Below are 19,248 nucleotides of genomic sequence, written 5' to 3'. Positions count from 1 at the left end.
CTTTGGTTTTATCTTTTAATAGGAAACTTTAGCTTACAAAAACCAAGGTGTAAAAAGAGTAGAGATTTACAAAACTCATAAAAACATGACTTCTACCCCCTCCCAATTACACAATTTTTCCTCTTCAAGAACATGGATAAACATTACTTTGTATCCAACAATCCACAGCCCTGTCAGCTATCCATTTAAAAGGAAATTAACTAGGACAGAGTCACTACTACACACAGGCCGTTGGGCAAAGGATATGTGTGAATGAGATTTAAAAATGACCAGCATATACTAATGTGTATTGAAATGATTGGAGTACACATTCCCAGTCCAACTTAAATGGAAGAAAATGTTATTTTTATGAAGCCTGGTGAAATCCTCAAGCCATTACTGATTTGGCCACAGAAAACACATGAAACCAGTCTTAATGACTATAGTTTGTGTTAACATGGTTTTTAATCCCAAGTCTGATATCACACAGTGGAAAAGGAGCAGTTTGACAAGATTCTAATGAAATCACCCAACAACCCAGTAAGATTGGAAGAGAACATTAGTAAGGAGGGTGGCATTTTAAAGAGTTGGACATTGGTTATTTATGCAAAAAAGTGCTTTTCACAATGGTCCGCTCTTGTCAAAGGCAGAGTAGACACAATGCTTACTGTTCCATTCTTATTTATTAATCTGAGGACTGTATTCACTAAACAGTAAATTAACATGAACTACAATGTTTTTAGCCAAAATGAAAGCAGTATAGAAAACATTCTGTTTAATTTGACACAAGTGCAGTTAACTATTTAGTGAATACATTTGTAATCTAAACCTTTGCACAAAATGCATATCAATTTTACATTGTTTCCCCATGTCTCTACATATACAGCAGTGGTTCTATCCTGGGAGCCATTAAGGAATATTGAAGATGTATCAAAGGCAGTTATATTTTAACATTCTTAGCCTTTTGGTAAAGTAAAAAAACAAATTGTGAACATGACACAATCTAGGGTGAAATGTATATGGCAATAAAGTGCTAAAAAAGTGACTAAAGGGACACTATTAGCACTAAAACAACTTTACCTTAAATAAGTGGTTTTGGTTTATAGATCGTGCCCCTGCAGTCACACTGTTTCCATATAGACTTTCTGCAGAGAGATCTAATTTTTAAACTTCCTGCAAGTCATAAGGTGTTTAATATTAGTCTTAAATGTTTTGTTAATTATCTGCAATAACCTTCAGAAGCTTTGTGTGAGTAAATTTTAGTTAACAGAACTGGATAAAATCACTTCTAAAGTAACACACTGTGCTGTTACATTTGAGACTGCAGGGGCAGGAGCTATACACCAAAACTGCCTCATTAAGTTAAAGCTGTCTTGTATCCCTTTAATAATGTTTGATTTGCTACTTTGATGTGGTAGTCTTGTAGAGTTGTTGCAACTCATCTCTCTTCCCATCAATTTTTTTATAGAAAGGAATTACTAGTTGAAACCAATTACAAATACGTTGGAGTACTATCTGCAGCTAAAATAATAATCCAGTGTTCTCCCTCTAAAATACAGAGGTAAAAAAAAAAAAAAAAGAGTGGGTGCAGCAGTAACACCTATAGTGATCACAAACCATGTGGCTGCCTTTATGAAAGCCAAATGGACATTCTATGGTCCATTTGACATTCGCCAGAATATTTTGTATTTGAGTCTATATATTCCATTTCAGGTAAGGGAACAAAAACGGTCAAGTGCCTAGCATTGACATTAGCTATATGATATATTTCTATAAATCTGCCAATTAATATGTGGCTAACATAAGATGTAGCAGATTGCAATGGAAATGTGATGTATCACAGTGACTTTAGGGCAGGGTTGCCCAAAAGGTAGATCCTCTGATGTTGTAGAAATATAACTACCATCGTACTGTGCATGCCTTTAGAATGACAAAACATCTGGGGATCTACCTTTTGGGCACCTCTGCTTTAGGGTATACCACGTAAAAGTTGGTTTTAAATAATCAAGGATTTTGATTATGGAAGGTCTGTGCTACTTGCCATAGTTTAATCAAATGCTCTGCCATGTAATTGGTACTTATCTTATATGCCTACCAGAATTCAGTACTGGACAGCTGATTAAGTGATGTAGAATTCAATACAGTGGTAGTTAAAATAAGCTGTATTCAGGGTACATGCCTATTTAAACCATACAACTTATTTATTATAAGGTCACTGCAAACACCATGACCACTTCAGTAGTTTGAAGTGGTCATGATGCTTTGAGCCTGTATGTGCAGAATTTTAAGTTTGAAGCAGTGATATCGCACATTGCTGCTAGGGGTGGAAGTCCATATACAGCCGTACCATTAACCAGCCCTGAACAAGTGTTCTAGGCTTGTTGTGTTAACATTGTGCACACATAGCATGCTGCAGCCAGATGACCAACGATGGCACGATCCCGAAGTCCTCCACTCAGCCTGTCTAATAAAGGGAAGGAATAAAATCACCATATGAGGACAGGCTGCAAGGAGAACTTGGCCACAGAGTGGGATTGCAGGTAAGTTTCTCTTCAGATGGTATTCCAGCAAAGCTTACTCCATCCATAAGCTGTTTACTTAAAACACTGTGGTTGAAGTAACCCTTTAACTTCTGGCAATGGAAAATCCTTTCCGATGGATCATATCTGCCTTTTTGCAATGAAATGGATAGAAGTTTTGGATGTAAGCAAACTGAATGCCAGTCCTGTTTTAAAACAAAATTTCTGATAATTGTACACAGAACTATAGACTAAGATGCAGCCAGCAAACCAGTAATATTTAAAACACCAACTACACAGCAACAAATAGCTTAAGTTGAATAATTGTCCCTAAATTACATTCTCATTGTCTGCAGCTAAAGAACGACCCAATCTGCTTTAAAATAACCAAGTTATTGCTTACAACAACACTGGTGTGGATATGTCCCATACCTACATAGTCGTTCTTTCAGGACATCTGAAAATTCGTGAATTAGTTTTAGATAGTGAAGCTAAATTCACAATCTGGATTTAAAAGTCACAGGCCCCATTCATGTACCACATAGACGTTTTATTGGTACTTTTTATTATTAAAATTAGGCACAGATCATAATGGATGATTCGTGCAGTGGTACTTGCCTCTTAATCATGATTATTTATGTAGTATACAAGTGTGTGCGCATCTCTTGGTTCAAAAAGATGTTGTGATACTTGAAAATAGTACTTCAGATCAATGAATCTATACTAAAAAAAAAAATATATATATTGCTATCGAGGTGCCTACAACCCAATTAAAACCATCAGAAAGGTCAAACGCCCATCCTGAGAGACATCCTTTGAAAAATGTTTAGTTACAAATTTTAGTATTTCTGGAATAATGTCACAGGAACATTAAGGACAATGAGTATCATAACCACTACAGCAGAGTGTCGGTATTTTTTTCAAATAGTCTTTGGGTAGTGTTACTCTTGTTTGAACCTTTCCTGTGACTTGGCTAATGCAGAGGGAACAACCCCATTAGCCATCAAACAAGCTTTCAGTGACCGGAGATAAAGGCTTGGCTGGCCATATCGCAGCCTATTATAATCCTACAAATATGAAGTCACAGTAAAGAGTCCCACATCGACCTGGATTTTTATCAGACCACTCAAATGTTGAAACAAATCAGGGGAGTTTAACTCACAGAAGTGACCAGCTAGAGCGGTTCTTTCTGACTGATAAGGGTTTTAATTCGTAAAAGGAACAAACTAATTTTGTAATTTGGTAGGTTTGACATTGTTGTAAATGTTCATACTTTAAGTAGCTTGCTAATGGTAGGTAGTTTTATAGTTATGGATTACTGCCACCTTTTCAAAGAAAATCTTATCTTTAGACACAAACTTATTGTGCCTCAGTTCCATTGTTCTGCATAATGATTGTATACGTTCATGTAGCATAAACCAGCCCAACAAGAGCCAAATGTAAGACATTTAATTAACCCCTTCTACATGAATCAGATTAATAGTGTCCATTAAAACAGTTAGGAAATGTACACAGACACTGGACCTAAAATATATAAAAAATAAAAAAAATAACATTCAATAAATGTCCTCACTTCAGCATAAAAAAAAAACCAACACAAATCCCAAACACTGAATGAAAGCAAATATTTGAATGGAAGCTACCAACACTTTCAAATTAGCTCTCTGTTCTTTCACTTGTGTCAAAACAGGTCATGTGATCTATGAGAAATGTACCTTTTTTTTTTTTAATGCAGAATGTCTCACACTATATACGGTTTGAGGTAGGTGATGTGAGGTCATGCACGTTTATCACTTACCAACAAGTTGAATATTTACTTTCCTACCACTTTTCCCTCTAGTTCGATTGAAAGGGATGTCTGTGCATTTTTTTTTCCCTTCTCAGAAGAATGAAAATGTAAGAAGCACATATCAACCATGAATAAAACTATTAACTACATTCTGAATAACTGCCTTTACTGTCCACACGCCTTGCTTATAGAATTGTCAAAAAGCAGAATGAAACCAGTTGCATACAGTATGTTACTAGACACACAATGATAATCTGCCTGAATCTACTGCAATGAAACTTAAGACTCAAAGGACCACTCTAGGCACCCAGACCACTTCAGGTTAATGAAGTGGTCTGGGTGCCTGGTTCCTCTAGGATTAACCCTTTTTATATATATATATATATATATATATATATATATATATATATATATATATATATATATATATATATATATATATATATATATATACACACATACACATACACATACAAACAAACATACATAGCAGTTTCAGAGAAACTGCTATGTTTTTACTGAGGGTTAATCCAGCCTACAGAGCCTCTAGTGGCTGTCTCATTGACAGCCGCTAGAGGCGCTTGCGTGCTTCCCACTGTGAAAATCACAGTGAGAAGACGCCAGCGTCCATAGGAAAGCATTGTAAATGCTTTCCTATGCGACCGGCTGAATGTGCGCGTGACTCCTGCGCATTCAGCCGATGACATCGCGAGGGAGGAGGAAAGCTCCCCGCCCTGCGCTGGAGAAAGGTAAGTGTTTAACCCCTTCCTCTCTCCAGAGCCCGGCAGGAGGGGGTCCCTGAGGGTGGGGGCACCCTCAGGGCACTATAGTGCCAGGAAAACAAGTGTTTTCCCTGGTACTATAGTGGTCCTTTAAGTATTCTAAAGTTTGCCACATAGTAGTTTAGGCTAACTGGAATGAAGGGGGGCCCCCACACAACTTTGTCCACGAAACGTTGCAACACTTGTTCTCTCCCAACAGTATCTTGTGACGATCTATGAAGTATGTTACATGTGCAAAACTTGTGATAAAATACATGTCTGTCATTTAACACACAAGATGTTTATAGTGTAAGAAAATAGATAAAACGAAAAAAGCGATGGTTGATGGTCCTCAAAATGCAAAACATAGTACGTATGTTTGCTATATATTTTTCTTAAAATAACGGCAAACATGAAAAAAACAAAAAGCTGCTTTCCCCCCTATTGTACCACCTTGATGCACAGCTCCCAAACACACCAGATTCTCATTTTTCTTGAGTGCTGTCACAAACAAATTGCTAGAATTCAACATTAACACTGTTAATGGGCACTGGAGGCATTTTTATTCATTTATTTTTTAAGTATAAAAACAGTCCTGAATTTAGCTGCAACTTCTGAAAAAGACCTAGCAAGTGGCTGACATTTTTAGTGGTCCTGGTTCAGATTTCAATGGGGGTGATGGACAATCCTATGCACACCAATAAAAACTACTTGGCAAGACTTAAGAGGAACTTTCAGTTTTTCCACATGAATGAGTTACTGTAGACCATGGGTAGCCAAAGGAAGACCTGAGCAATTCTAGAAATACCATTATGCTTTTCCAGTATTTAGGGGGTTGTTTTCCTAAAAGGCTGGCTTGATATGTAGCTGTGCATGCCTACTTTTCATGATGATCTAGCGATAGCCACAAAAGACCTAGAGCATTTTAATTTTACAGCAGACCAGTTATATGCATACACATGCTATTCAAGTTCATGTACAGAGAAGAAGGGTTGGACTATAGCTTCAGGGTTTGTTTTAAACCACTGCAGCTATAATTAACCCCTTAAGGACCAAACTTCTGGAATAAAAGGGAATCATGACATGTCACACATGTCATGTGTCCTTAAGGGGTTAAAGCCACAGACTGTGGGCTCCTAGCAAAATATGCTCTACAAGTAACATGTGGTATGGTGCTTAAATAGTCCCTTAAACAAACAAAAAATAGTACAGTGCAATATAATGAACATCACCGGATGAATATTTTTGAAAACACATAGCAAAATTAAGTGCATCAAACTTACACCAGTTATTTCCATCTCATACACAAACCACATCATTTCACAGGCATAAATTCTTTGGGAAGGGGGTGGGGTAGAAGAGTATGCTGGAAAAAAAAAAAAAAATGCTGGAAAAAAAAATTCTCTCTAAAATCTTGGTTGCCTTTTGATATGTGCAAACACACAGTTCCACATTTTTGGTTAAAAAAAAAAAAAAAAAAATGCTATACACACATACACACACACACACACACACACACACACACAACTTGTTACCATTACACTGTTTTTGTATCGCAAGTTAAAAATTCTGTAAGCAAGTTTATCAAATGGCCTTATTTCCTAAAGGAACACTATAGCTTTAGGAATACTAACATATTCCTAATGCTGCAGTGACTTGTTCAAGGTCTAGCTTAACCTCAACCCTCTGAGTTCATTAAAAGGCGAGTTTTATTTTTCTTGGCCGTCGCTCTGCTTTCTCCACGGCCGGCCCGTTTCTCCGGCTGAGATCATCAGTCTTGATGAGATCAGCCAGTTCAATTCATACTATTGGAAGGCTAGTGTGCAGCTAAATGCTTCACTGTGACAATCCGCATCTCCTCCTAGAGATGCATTAAATCTCTGAAAACGCAGAGTTTGCTGTGCTAAGACTGTAGGGACAGGCTATAGCCACCAGAACCCCACAAGCTGTAGAGGTTCTGGTGACTATAGTGTTCCTTTAAAAGGAGCCATCAACCGTATACCTATGTAAACAGAGAATGAAAGGACTGCATTCTAGATTGCTTAGCTTGTGAGACAAGAGACAGATACCTGTGGTAGCCTTGATTTAGTAATTTTGTCAAGCAGATGTAAAAAAATGATGGTCATGAAGGGAAGTCCAGAACCACAATTCCAGCAAATCTTCTGCGTTCGGCCGAATTGATTCACTGGAGTTGCTGTGGCTCTGAGTTGAATGTTTATATATTTCTGGGTCTCATTATAGATCCAAATTCATACATAAACCACTTTACTTACTATGTCAAGAGGAATAACAGCTCCAACGCACTAGAAAAAGCTGAAATCATAATCTAGTGGTGACGTTGCTCTCTTGTAGCGAAAAACTGATCTGGATTGTTATTGTTGATGGGACCATTCTCAGTAACATGGAAAGTTTTCCCACTATTGTGGCATTAGTAAGGCAAAGCTAGTTTGGGTTGTGCTGCACATTTAGGAGCCACTCAAAGTACAAACCTAAGTTGGTGCTCTGTGTCTTACACGTTTGTTTTGCCCACTAAGAGATACAGCTGCTAGTAACATGACCTGCAAAGACACAAAAATACTCTGATGCTAATCAACATCTACATCACTCTGTACATTTTATTTATAATGATGTAAAAAGCTGCCTCAATTAATTGGGAAACACTGTACCAATATGACATAGGATCCCTGCCTTAGTAAAATAAAAAAAGAAAATTGTAGACAAATGTAAAAACAACATATTCACAACTAGTTTCCTCTTATCGAGCCAGGTAGCACAGCTGTTAACATTTGTCATAAAATGATGCCCCAAAATCTGTTAAATAAATTCCACAATCTATACCTACATTGAAGGTAGACACGTGGGTCTTAAAATTGTACTAAAGGGTAAAAAAAAAAAAAAAAGCCTATCCGATTACTGGAACAAGAGGCATTGGAAGGAAGTCTTAAGCAATCTGTTGCATTAGGATTGCCAATTTGTGGCTGAACAGATTAAAGCCACATATTCGCAGAATTTAACTTTAGTGACCACATCATATTTAAAAAGGCAACCACAAAACATTCAGTGATCAGTTTTAAGCGGCTATATAGGAAGACAGTTACTAAGCTCCAAGGAAGTGCAGACACCAAAAACATAAGCAACATAAGGAAGAATAATGACCCCTCAAGTTACAATTCTAAACAGCCAAAACAGTGGGCGAAGACGCCTTGCATGGATTGTGCTTTCAAGGTTAGTCCTTGCCCTTTGGCTTTTTAGGACATGATGCTGACGAGCCTTACATGGGCAGTCACACACCTGAAGATAACAAGGAAGAAGGCAGACAAGTCTAGGCACCAAATTGGGGGAAAACAAGAGCAAAATTATGTCTATGAATGGGGGTGGAGGGGGAATTTAAAAAACAAAAAAAACAAATCCACCACAGGAATTTTCAAACATACATCTGAAATTACACAGTAGTGATATGGACAATAGTGAGATTTGATATGGTCTCCAACAGGCTCTCAATGGACACTTTACACTACTGTTTTAAGTGAATCTGTAGTTCAGCAGCTTTTTGTCAATGGCTTTCACCACCCAGCTACACATGTCAGTGGCAGTAAATATGTAATCAGATCACAACCAAGAACACTACATCTTTAGCAGTGAATGTTTAAAAAAGACATCCTGGCCATATGCACTTTATTCTAAATTTAAAACCTGCCCCACTTGGGTGTCCTTCAGATTTATCACAATGCAAGTCTTTTGTTGCAACTGACAAGATGGAGGGAAAAAAAAAAAAAAAATATGGAAAATTAAAATGACCGGGACATCTTGCAGTGGTACCAGAAATGTCAGGGAGCAATAGTCTTTTGGCTGGATTCTTGTGGATTGGACGGATCCTGAGATGGGAAGGGGAGGTCAGGGATCCCTGCATCACTCTGGATGTTGCTGTTCGGTACTCCACTCTGTGTAGTATTTTGTGTGTTACTCCGCTGAGTGTAGAAAAGGATGTAGGCTTGTGTCCTGCACACCTCCTCCACAGAGCACATGTTCAGTTTCGAATCATTGCAGTGCACCCAAAAGCCTGAAAGGACATTGGAGAGACATGGTGATTAACAGTGCTTCTTAAGAGACACCATTTACACTAATTGTAGTAACAATAATAAAAAAAAAAAATACTCGCCACAGTCTGGATGAAATGGATAGCAACCAATATAGAAAACAATGACGATAAGAACAGTGCAAACTTTATTTGCCCATAGGTAAACTTGTTTAGGGAATAACTTTTCATACAAAACGCTTTATGAATTTGGTACACAAAATAGATGACCAGGGCAGGATTAACATAGGGTCTGATGGAGCTGCAGCTCCAGGGCCAAGCCCATGGAATAGGCCCATTGATTTAAAAAAATACACTGCTCTTAGGGTTGCCAGGTATTTCTCAGGTATTTGAGGCTGCCTAGCAGTAATACCAGCAATACAAATGTCAGTCTCAGTATGAACAGAGATTATTCTGCAATACCAGTGCTTGCCAGTAGGGGTCTCTGTGTGTGTGGAGAGAGGCAGGGATAAGAAGTTACAGCATCTCCCTCCCTGCCTCTCTACTCAATGAAGGGAGCAGCTCTGCACAGAGAGTCCAGACAGCATCTCCGAGCCTGCAGAGACAGCCAACAGCTCAGGTAAGTGAGGGATGGGGGGGTGGGGGTGGGAAGGCTGCAGGGAGACATAGGGACACAGACACTAGGAGACATTTAGACACTAGGGGACACTACTAAGCAGAGTAGATAATGTGAACCGCACTCAATCCCAGCGGCCACGGGTGCTCCGGATCAGGACCAGCAATCCCAGAATCATATGTAAAAAAGGAAGAATCACAGGCACTCAGAGTTCAAGCCGCAGGCAGTTTTATTGTGACAAAATGCAACGCAACGTTTCGACCGTAAAAGGTCTTTTTCAAGCTTGAAAAAGGTCTTTTTCAAGCTTGAAAAAGACCTTTTACGGTCGTAACGTTGCGTTGCATTTTGTCACAATAAAACTGCCTGCGGCTTGAACTCTGAGTGCCTGTGATTCTTCCTTTTTTTACTAGGGGACACTACAAGACATGGAGACACTGAGACACTAGGGGGCACTGGGAGACCTGGGGACACAGACACTAGGGGAAACTGTGAGAGACTTGGGGACACCTGGTGACACTGAGACACTAGGGGAACTGTGAGAAATGGGGACAGTTAGAGACTTGAGAACACTAAGACATTGAGACACTGGAGAACATGGGGGCCCTGAGACACTAGGAACACAGTGGCCACTAGTCTCCCAGTGTCCCCATGTCTCCCAGTGTCCCTAGTGTCTCAAACACTAGGGGACACTGGGCAACATGGGGGCACTGTGAGACACAAGTGTCTCAGTGTCCCCTAATATAAAAGAAAAAAAATCTCAGGCACTCACTGTGATAGATTTAAGCAGGTTTATTGGACACCGCAACGTTTTGACCTGTACCCAGGTCTTTATCAAGTCTCCTATGTATCACAGTGTCTCAGTGCCCCCAGGTCTTCCAGAGATCCCTAGCATCTCAGTGTCCCCATGTCTCCCAGTGTCCCCTAGTGACATGGGGACACTGGGAGACAGGCACTAAGGGACTGGGAGACATTGGGACATAGACATCCCCCTTTTTGGGTATGTTTGCCCCTCTTCTGGTTATGTTATTTGCGTCAGTGGCCCACCCTTTTACCCCGTCCATAGAATGCCTGCTTTACTGGACACTCCTGTTAGTGGGTATGGATTTACTTGAAAGATGAAAGCGTGGGTGTGTTTTCTCATAGCTGCATCATATGATCTTCCCTCCAGCACCATCTCCATCAGATACATGACGCTTGGGAGGTAGAACTGTTTTTGGTCGATAAGACTTTGTAATTAGGCCCATCATAATTGTCAGCACCAGGCCCACGGGGCTCTTAATCTGGCCCTGTATATGACACTTGACACGCTAGGGGTAAATTTTCCTGTGTTTGCACTATACCACCAGTTCAGTTTTCCAGTGTAAAGCTGATTGAAAAGGTTTCAAAACCAATAGCATTTGGAAAAAGAGGAAACTGTGGCCTTTGCAATTTAAAAGGCACTCTATATTTAATTCAGTTTAACTAAAAAATACAGAATTTTGTTAAATCTACATAATAGGCAGTTTCCTTTTAACTCATTTAATTATAAACTTCTGAAAGCCATGCCACTTGACACTTTAGCAGACAAAGTACATTTCCCATGGTCCTCAGCAAGTTAAGAGGACAGGGGCAGCTGAAGCTGTGAGAACACCATAACAGCTAAAATGCAACATTATATAATTTGGGTTACAGAATGCATTATGAGAGTAGGCGGTGAGGGCAAACAAACAAACACCAGTATGTAATTCTCCATTTTAGTCATGCACACTTACCCCCCTCTGTATTATAGCAGTATGCAGTGTAGTGTCCAGAGCCAAAGCCTTTACCATGATGCATGACAACTGCAGAGAGGTCATAAAGAAAAGTCCCTGTATCGGACGACGGCAACACACTTCTACAGTATGGCTCCATGTTTAACACCTGGTCAAAAAATACATGAACTCCAATCTTCTCTCTGTGATTCCGTCCAGACCACCTGTATGTTTAAATAATAATAAAAAATAAAAAAACAATAAAACCCTCAGACACGGACTTGAAGTGCAGTAGCAGAGCAATAGAGCGTCTGCTTGCAGACTTTGGGGTTAAACTTGCTATCTTGCCCTGAATGTCCCTTGGCTTGAGGTTAAAGTTTTTCATGAAGATAGCATCTTTATGAAATACTAATACTTTCACTCAAGTTCCAACCCAGCCAAGAGATTTACTGAGAAAAAGTACAGACTACTTTGTCTCGGTATTTCTCTTACAACTGACACTTCTAGACAGCGGTAGCTACGACCACCGTCTAGAAGTGTCAATCCCTCCCAGCCGTCACAAGGTATGGCTGCAGGGAACTGGCTTAATCTATGATGGATCTTGCGGGATCTTCCATAAACCTCAATGCTGTACTCATGTCAGCTCCTGGCACTGAAAGATGGTGGCATCCACGGGGGACAGGTTCAGGTAAGTAGAACCAATAAGGGCTGTTGTCACTGTGGTGAGGTGTTCTGCCCTCCAGCTGGAGCTGGGTGATCTCTGGTGATCACCAGAACCCATTCTTGCACTGACTGGGAGAGAGAGAGACCCTTAATTGCTTTGGAACTATTCACTGGATCGGAACTGTGCTGCAATCCGGTGAATCTTTGAACAGATGCCAGGGACAGTGCTATTTGGAGCGGATGTCTGGGAGGAGAGGCTGCTTTCAAGGATGTCCAGGACTTTAGGATGCTCCTCTCTCAAGAGCTATAGGAACACCTATTGTATGAATCACCCCTGCTGGTTCAATACACATAGGCTATATATAAATATGCAAGTCTCTGAAGTTGCCCTGATGAAAAAGAAGGGAGATTGGCGGAGATACTCAGCCCGAGTAACGAGCTTTATTACACACTTCTATAATGCTCTAGCCATCATGTAGGCCTTACCTGAAGCGCTTGAGATGCAGCCGCAGGACCTGAGGTAGTCTGAAGATCATGAGTTGTTTCTTTGCCTCACTCAGCAACAAGGGTTTTGGGGAGGACTTTCTCCTTCTGCCTGTAACAAACTTATGTCATCAACTGTTCTATGTTATTGCACCAATGCAATAAACAAAAATATTTAATTTACTAAGTTTTAATAAGTTAATTCCCCTGTAAATGTAATAAAATACCATCCCTGGACACATATGCAATGTCTAGGATACTTATTTGGTACTTGAATAGTAAGGAGATACTTGCATTCAAGGAAAGGTCTATAGAATGTAGAGGTGGGTTTTATTCCCATGGTTAAACAGAACATGGGAGATTTATTAAAGGATTCTGTAAAGTAGTCCAAAAATAAAAACTGAGGAGTGAGCAATGGAATGTGTTGGTTCAATTAGTTTTCATTGTGATTGCCGTTTTATAGCAAAATTACACACAGGACGGTGCTAGCTTTGATTCAGCTTTCAGCGATCCATATTGACAATAGGTGTAGAAGCAAAGAAGCACATTCAGCCTCAAAACACTTTACACACCAATGTGATCATAACCAATATTATTACCCAAACACTCACTGTTACATTGATCACAGGCATATATTCTTCCCTCCAGGGCTTCTGTTTCTGTGAACTTAGCCAGCATTTCAGTAAGTGTGCATTCAGTAGTGGTGACAGGAGCAATCCCCTTTTCCAGGCAGTGGTAGCGTTCAGGAAACTCTAAAGACAGATCCCAGAAGGGTTCTACTGTGTCAGACTTATAGCTGCACGTTAAGCAGGTGACCTAGCAGAAAATAAATGGTTTCAGAAAGCACAAAGGTCATATGCATCTACATAAAAGCATAATATTAACAATAGTTAAGCTAGTATAAGTTGATGAAAACAAAAACAGCAGCCCCCACCCTCCCCCTGCCAAAAACCACAACACAAAACAGGGTTATTAGCTAAAGTGAAATAACACTCTTTAAGTCAGTTATGCTTCCATTTCAGCTACTTTGTCCTTAAAATTGAAATTCACTTTGAGTTCTCAATTTACTGAAAAACCCTGCTGGGGTATGCGGGGTGGGGACGAGGACATTACCGGCAATCTTAGGTTCTCACCTGACTGAGCAGCTGCCCATGGAATATCGTATTCACTACTTTCAACACCTGTTTAGTTAGTTTTCTCTGGGAAATAGGTATAAGTATCCTGTGTTTGTTGCCTTCAGACTCTAGCTCTTGCTGCACTTTATCCAACAGCTCACATAGGAACTCTTGGGCATCCTGCTGATCATAACCCCGGAAAGCTGGGATTAGATTCCACACTGAGTGCAGCATGGCAAAGGGCGAAACCAGCGCCCACTTTCCTGACCACATCACCCGGAACAGAGTGTGCAGCTCGTGGCATAGGGACAGTTGTTTGGTGCTGGGTTCCTTGGCTTGAATCAGTTCCAAACTTTTGCTTATGGAGGACTCTCCATTCAATCTTGGTCCCAAAGCGGGGAGTCCTCCTCCCCCACTGTCAGTTACATGGTGTTTGCCATTGGTGCCAGTTCTTGCCAATAGTTCTTCCTTCTCACAGGTATCGAGGGTGAGAAAGCACTCCCTAAACTTCTGCAGGTGGCTGAGCACTTGTAAGATAGAGTTCATGTAGCAGGTGTTTCCCAGATTTCTAAGTCCAGTTACTCCTGGTGTCACAGTGGGCCTGATGGAATACAGCTGGTTGAAGCGTCTACGTGCCTCACGCCTAGAAGAGGGGCTGCTGGATGTCATGTCCCTGAATTTGCGTGGAATAAGGCTGTCCCGGTTTGTGTGAGACAGCAAACGTGCACTTTTCCTTGGGGGGGTGTTTGCAAGCTCTTCAAGAAGGCGCCGTTTCACTTCTTGCCTTTTCAGCCTGGCTTCTTCTTTTCGCCTTTCAAGTTCAGCCTGTTGCCTCCTCTCCTCTAACTTTATCTGTCCCAGTGAACTTCTTTCAAACCAAGACCGCAGTGCTTTGGCCAACAAAGCCTGGCGTCTGTGGCGCAGAGCGGTGAGCATCATTGTGTGCCCTTGTGGTGATCTGTGGCAACCACTCCCATCACTTGTTGAAGCTTGGGAACGTAAGCTTCTGCGGCTTGTTTCTTCCTGCTTCTGGCTGCGCACAGCAGAGAGGGCGCTTCTAAGCAGCTTCAAGTCTCCCTCAGGGTTATCATTTAATACATAGTCCTGGCACAAATAGCAAAATACATAAAGCTCATGCACCTCCATCACTAGAGGGTGGTTGCTCTCTTGAAAGTGGCGCAAAGAGTGCTCTTCAATATAGCGTCCACAAGCAACATGGGAACACTTAAGACATGCCCATACGGACTCCCGTGTGTCACAGTCCACACAACGCCATTTCTGTGGGTTTAGGATGGAGTGGTCCTGGGCCAGACGCAGGCGTCCTACGTGTTTGCATCGATCCATATTCACAAGAATGTCTCAAAGAAAAACCTAAGGTAACATCGTAAAAAATAAAATTAAAATAAATTTATGAAGAGTACGGTGACCTCCAAGAATACATGTCAGATAAAGGTCAATTAATAAACACAATCAAGGGGGGAGGGGACAACGACACGATGAAAAAAAAAATAAAAAATAAAAATTACACATACACACAAACACACTCTACAGAAATAAATGGTTTAAAAAAAAATTACAAAATCATGCATGCACACACACTGCAACTAAATCAGTCTGTCAATCCAGTGTTTCTCTAAGAGAAGCATCGTCTTTTGTTTTGTGCAAGATTTCTCAAAACGCACGTAAGGAAGGGCATCCTACAGGCTTCTCTGATAGCTGGGAGGGTGCAACCTAGAAGCGCTATAAAAAGTGCAGATTTTGTTTTCTTGATATTGGCATTTTTGTAACGTAGCATAGAAAGGACAAGCTTAAGCTGAAGTGCTTTAGGAGTTTGGATTGTTCCTCTAAAGGCATTTTTAAACTACCTATACAGAAACCAGAAGTGAGAGAGGAGAGGGGGAGATCTTTCTTCAAGTAGTACGAAGTATATACACACACACACACACACACACACACATAAAAAAAAAAAAAAAAAAAAAAAAAAAAAAAAAAAAACTACTTTCATCCCCCTGTTTTATTTACCTGTTCATAGCCCCACAACAAATTCTTTGTAGAGATGAAAGCAGCAGAGCCTGGGCCAGCCCCATGTCAGCCAATCACAGACTTGGAGATCCTCACTGTTATCCAACTACTCCTATGTGAGTAGAGAGAATTTCTAACTCAGAGGAGGGGGCACCTCATCACTGGCAAGGAAGAGAGAGAGAGAGAGAGAGAGAGAGAGAGAGAGAGAGAGAGAGAGAAACAGAAGTATGAAATAAGACAAGATTGCACATATATGTTTTAATCATAAGATAAATTCATATTATGAGTGATAGGACTCACAGCTCAGTTAAAATATTTTTTCCCCCCTGCAGTCAGTCAATCTAAAGGATGAATATTTCATACTGCAACTTATGGTACATCAAACTCTTTATATTTTATTATATACATGTGTAGAAACCTTTCGGAATACAATGTTTGATGGCTAATAACATCAGCCTTTTTTAGAATAATGCCGTAACATTACGTATCACTATAATAAGATAATTTAATGAAGAATGCAATACAACACATGTGTTGAATAACCCTTGTTCTATCAAAAATGATAGCCAAGTAACCAGAAAAGGCAAACAATTGCATTATGTACCATGACGTTGATTTCCTTAACTCAAAACGGACCAATGAGACGGATTGTTCTGCGAGCCAATCAGGTGCTATTATGACATCGCATCACAAGTTGAAACCAAGCTGAAACCAAGTTGGCCACGGCTTTTTTGTAGTTGACCAATTTATTGTTCACAGATGATATATGACCAAAAAAAAAAAAAAATGATTGAAAATAATTGACTGGTCAGCAGCCATGTTAAATAACGTTGCGTGAAAAAGGCTAAACTTATAAGGAAATCTGGTAGTATATGCCTCTGGACCATTCAAGGTTGTCCAAACCCCTTCTGTGTAAGGTGTTTTCCTTTAAAGTGCTGTAGTTCTTCTTTCCAGTGCTTTGGAATAATAGATACACCAGGTCCAGGATAGTGAATCCAATAAAATGCTTTATTTCTTTAAAATCAATGAGTAAAAATAAATAAACGAATCTGTGCCAGGTAAATACCTGGATAGACTAAGTAGTCCAATATCAAATGTCCAAAACGCGTTTCGCCTTGTTAAAAGGCTTCCTCAGTTGGTTGTTCTGTCTCTTCCTCCTTTCTCCTGTTTTTAAATCGCCCGCTTCAGGTTGTTAATTGTTTGTATTTCCGGTCTCTCATTTCCGGTTTTTCGTTTCGTGGAACGCACGTGCGTTCCACTGTGCGTCCTTGCTTCCTGAATCATCATTCTGGTAAAACGCACCTTGTGTTCGGTTTCCGCTTCCGGTTCCGCGATCAGTGGAACGCACTTGCGTTCCAGCGAGTGTTGTCACGGACACCTTTGTTTTACCTTCTAGACAATACTGTATGAAGTTTAATTCATATGTGGATAACACCATCTTTAGTGGTAAACCTTATTTTTACAATGTTACTATTATCCCTAATTTTGTGTATCTTTCAAGGGTGACTTCATTCCTATTCATATATATTCCCACTATTGCATATACATCCACTTTTAAATATATTTTAAAGAAGAAAACATTTAAAAAGACCTTGTCAATAAAAGCAATGTTAATATATATCCTAAAAATATATATGGATAAAATCAAATGATAATTTAAAACCCATTTCTTTAAAAAACAAAGAGAAGAGAGGAAAGAGGTAAATACAGATGGAATCTTCAACTTAACTGGGAAGGAACTACCCATGGGGGAGGTGGAAATTTTACAGAAAGGCTTAAAATTTGCCCCAACTTCTGATCTTAATAAGTTCGATTTTTTCATAGATATTAACAAGTTCATTAGAAACCTCTGTTTAAAAAAATTTTTTTACAACAAGGAAGAACCACAAAAGGAAGAAGGGATATCCGAGTACATACATACTGATCTTAAATCAAAATCGGACTTCTTCCCCAAACATCTTATCTCAGACGAGATTAAAACTTTTGAAATAATGGTAATGAAAGAAATAAAGAAAATTAAACCTTTGAACAAATACCATCAAAACTTGTCTAGTAAAGAAAAAAGAATAGTGAAGGAATTAAAACAAAATAAGGAGATAGTGATTAAACAGGCGGATAAAGGGGGCGGTGTAGTGGTTATGCAAAATAGCAAATATTTACAGGAAGCAGAACGGATCCTCTCAGACTCACAGACATACCAGAAATTAGAGAAGAACCCAATCGAAAATATCAAAAAGAAATTTGATGATTATATTGAAAAAGGGTTAGAGAAGGGAATACTAACCACTAAGGAGGCTAAGTATTTATCTACTCCACACCCCAAAACTCCAGTGTACTATCACCTCCCAAAGGTACATAAAAATAAGGATAATCCACCAGGGAGACCCATTATATCTGGGATAGATTCTATCTCAGCAAAAGTATCTGAGTATCTCGATCACTTACTACAACCCCTAGTGGTCCGAAATGCAGCATATTTGAAAGACACCATACACATCCTACAACTAATTGAGGCAATAACGTGGCAAGAAGGTAATTTTTTAGTGACGTGTGATGTGACCTCTCTTTACAGCATTATACCACACGAAAAAGGTTTGGAAGCAGTGCAATATTTTTTAAAGAAGAATAATTTTAAAGAAGAACAAATTTTATTCATTTTAGAAGGCATCCATTTAATTTTAACCAACAATTTTTTCTGGTTCAACGAGACCTTCTATCTACAGATTAGGGGAACGGCGATGGGCACCAAGTTCGCCCCAAGCTATGCCAACTTGTTTATGGCTTATTGGGAGGAACAGTTTGTATACCAAGGACACCCATGGGGGGCGAACTTGGTGTGCTATCGCCGTTTTATAGATGATATATTCTTTATTTGGACAGGCACTAACATGGATTTAAACCAATTTATCACACACTTGAACACCAATGAATGGAACATTGTTTTAACTGCAGAGATTAGCACTAAACAAATTAATTTTTTAGATTTAGAAATTAACATAATGGACTCACGGATCGTAACAAAAAACCACTTCAAAGAGGTAGATGCCAATGGATACATCGGTAAGGAAAGCTGCCACCACGCACCCTGGCTAATGAATGCCCCAAAAGGCCAATTCTTGCGTATTAGACGCAACTGTACAGAGGATCGCGATTACATAATACAAGCAAATAAGATTAAAAAACAATTTTTGCAAAAGGGGTACGAGGAAACAAAACTCCAAGCAGCCTTAGAAGACGTCCTCAAGATCCCACGAGAGAGCACTTTAATTTATAAAGACAAAAAGAAGAACCCAAAATGGGGCGGGCACAACACCCCATTTATATGTAGTTTTAATGGAAATAATAGGAAGATAAACAAAATTGTAAATAGATACTGGCACATCTTGAAAGATGACCCTGTCCTTAAAAACATTCTACCAGACAAACCTAAAATAATATATAGAGGAGCAAAGAATTTAAGAAACACGCTGGTAAAAAGTTGCAACAAGGACACAACACAAACCAATAAAACCTTTTTTAATATGAGCAATGGTTT

General features: G+C 39.7%; 1 protein-coding gene and 1 long non-coding RNA gene across 4 annotated transcripts in view; both read right to left on the bottom strand.

Annotated features, from left to right (window-relative positions):
* Position 1: 1 nt before the first annotated feature.
* Positions 2–4,058, bottom strand: LOC134608660 (uncharacterized). The gene is made up of 2 exons (XR_010090746.1): positions 978–4,058; positions 2–873 (listed from the first exon to the last, which is right to left on the bottom strand). It is a non-coding gene; the product is annotated as an uncharacterized LOC134608660 (long non-coding RNA).
* Positions 4,059–6,594: 2,536 nt separating this feature from the next.
* Positions 6,595–19,248, bottom strand: part of USP49 (ubiquitin specific peptidase 49) — a 52,282-nt gene continuing 39,628 nt past the window's right edge. For 2 of the 3 annotated variants that reach the window (XM_063451590.1, XM_063451580.1), the window contains 6 exons: positions 15,714–15,874; positions 13,710–15,062; positions 13,188–13,392; positions 12,580–12,688; positions 11,452–11,654; positions 6,595–9,108 (listed from right to left, as the gene is read on the bottom strand). In XM_063451590.1, coding sequence (XP_063307660.1) covers positions 8,876–9,108; positions 11,452–11,654; positions 12,580–12,688; positions 13,188–13,392; positions 13,710–15,035 — 2,076 coding nt within the window. In that variant the 5' untranslated portion in view covers positions 15,036–15,062; positions 15,714–15,874 and the 3' untranslated portion in view covers positions 6,595–8,875. Of the gene's footprint in view, positions 9,109–11,451; positions 11,655–12,579; positions 12,689–13,187; positions 13,393–13,709; positions 15,063–15,713; positions 15,875–16,317; positions 16,368–19,248 lie in introns of those variants that run through there. The other variant, XM_063451598.1, reaches the window with a different exon arrangement.

The sequence above is a fragment of the Pelobates fuscus genome, chromosome 1 (genome assembly GCF_036172605.1).
Source record: "Pelobates fuscus isolate aPelFus1 chromosome 1, aPelFus1.pri, whole genome shotgun sequence".
NCBI classification, from domain to species: Eukaryota; Metazoa; Chordata; class Amphibia; order Anura; family Pelobatidae; genus Pelobates; species Pelobates fuscus.
The sequence above is the reverse complement of the archived record's forward strand: the minus strand, read 5'-3'. Positions and strand labels throughout refer to the sequence as shown.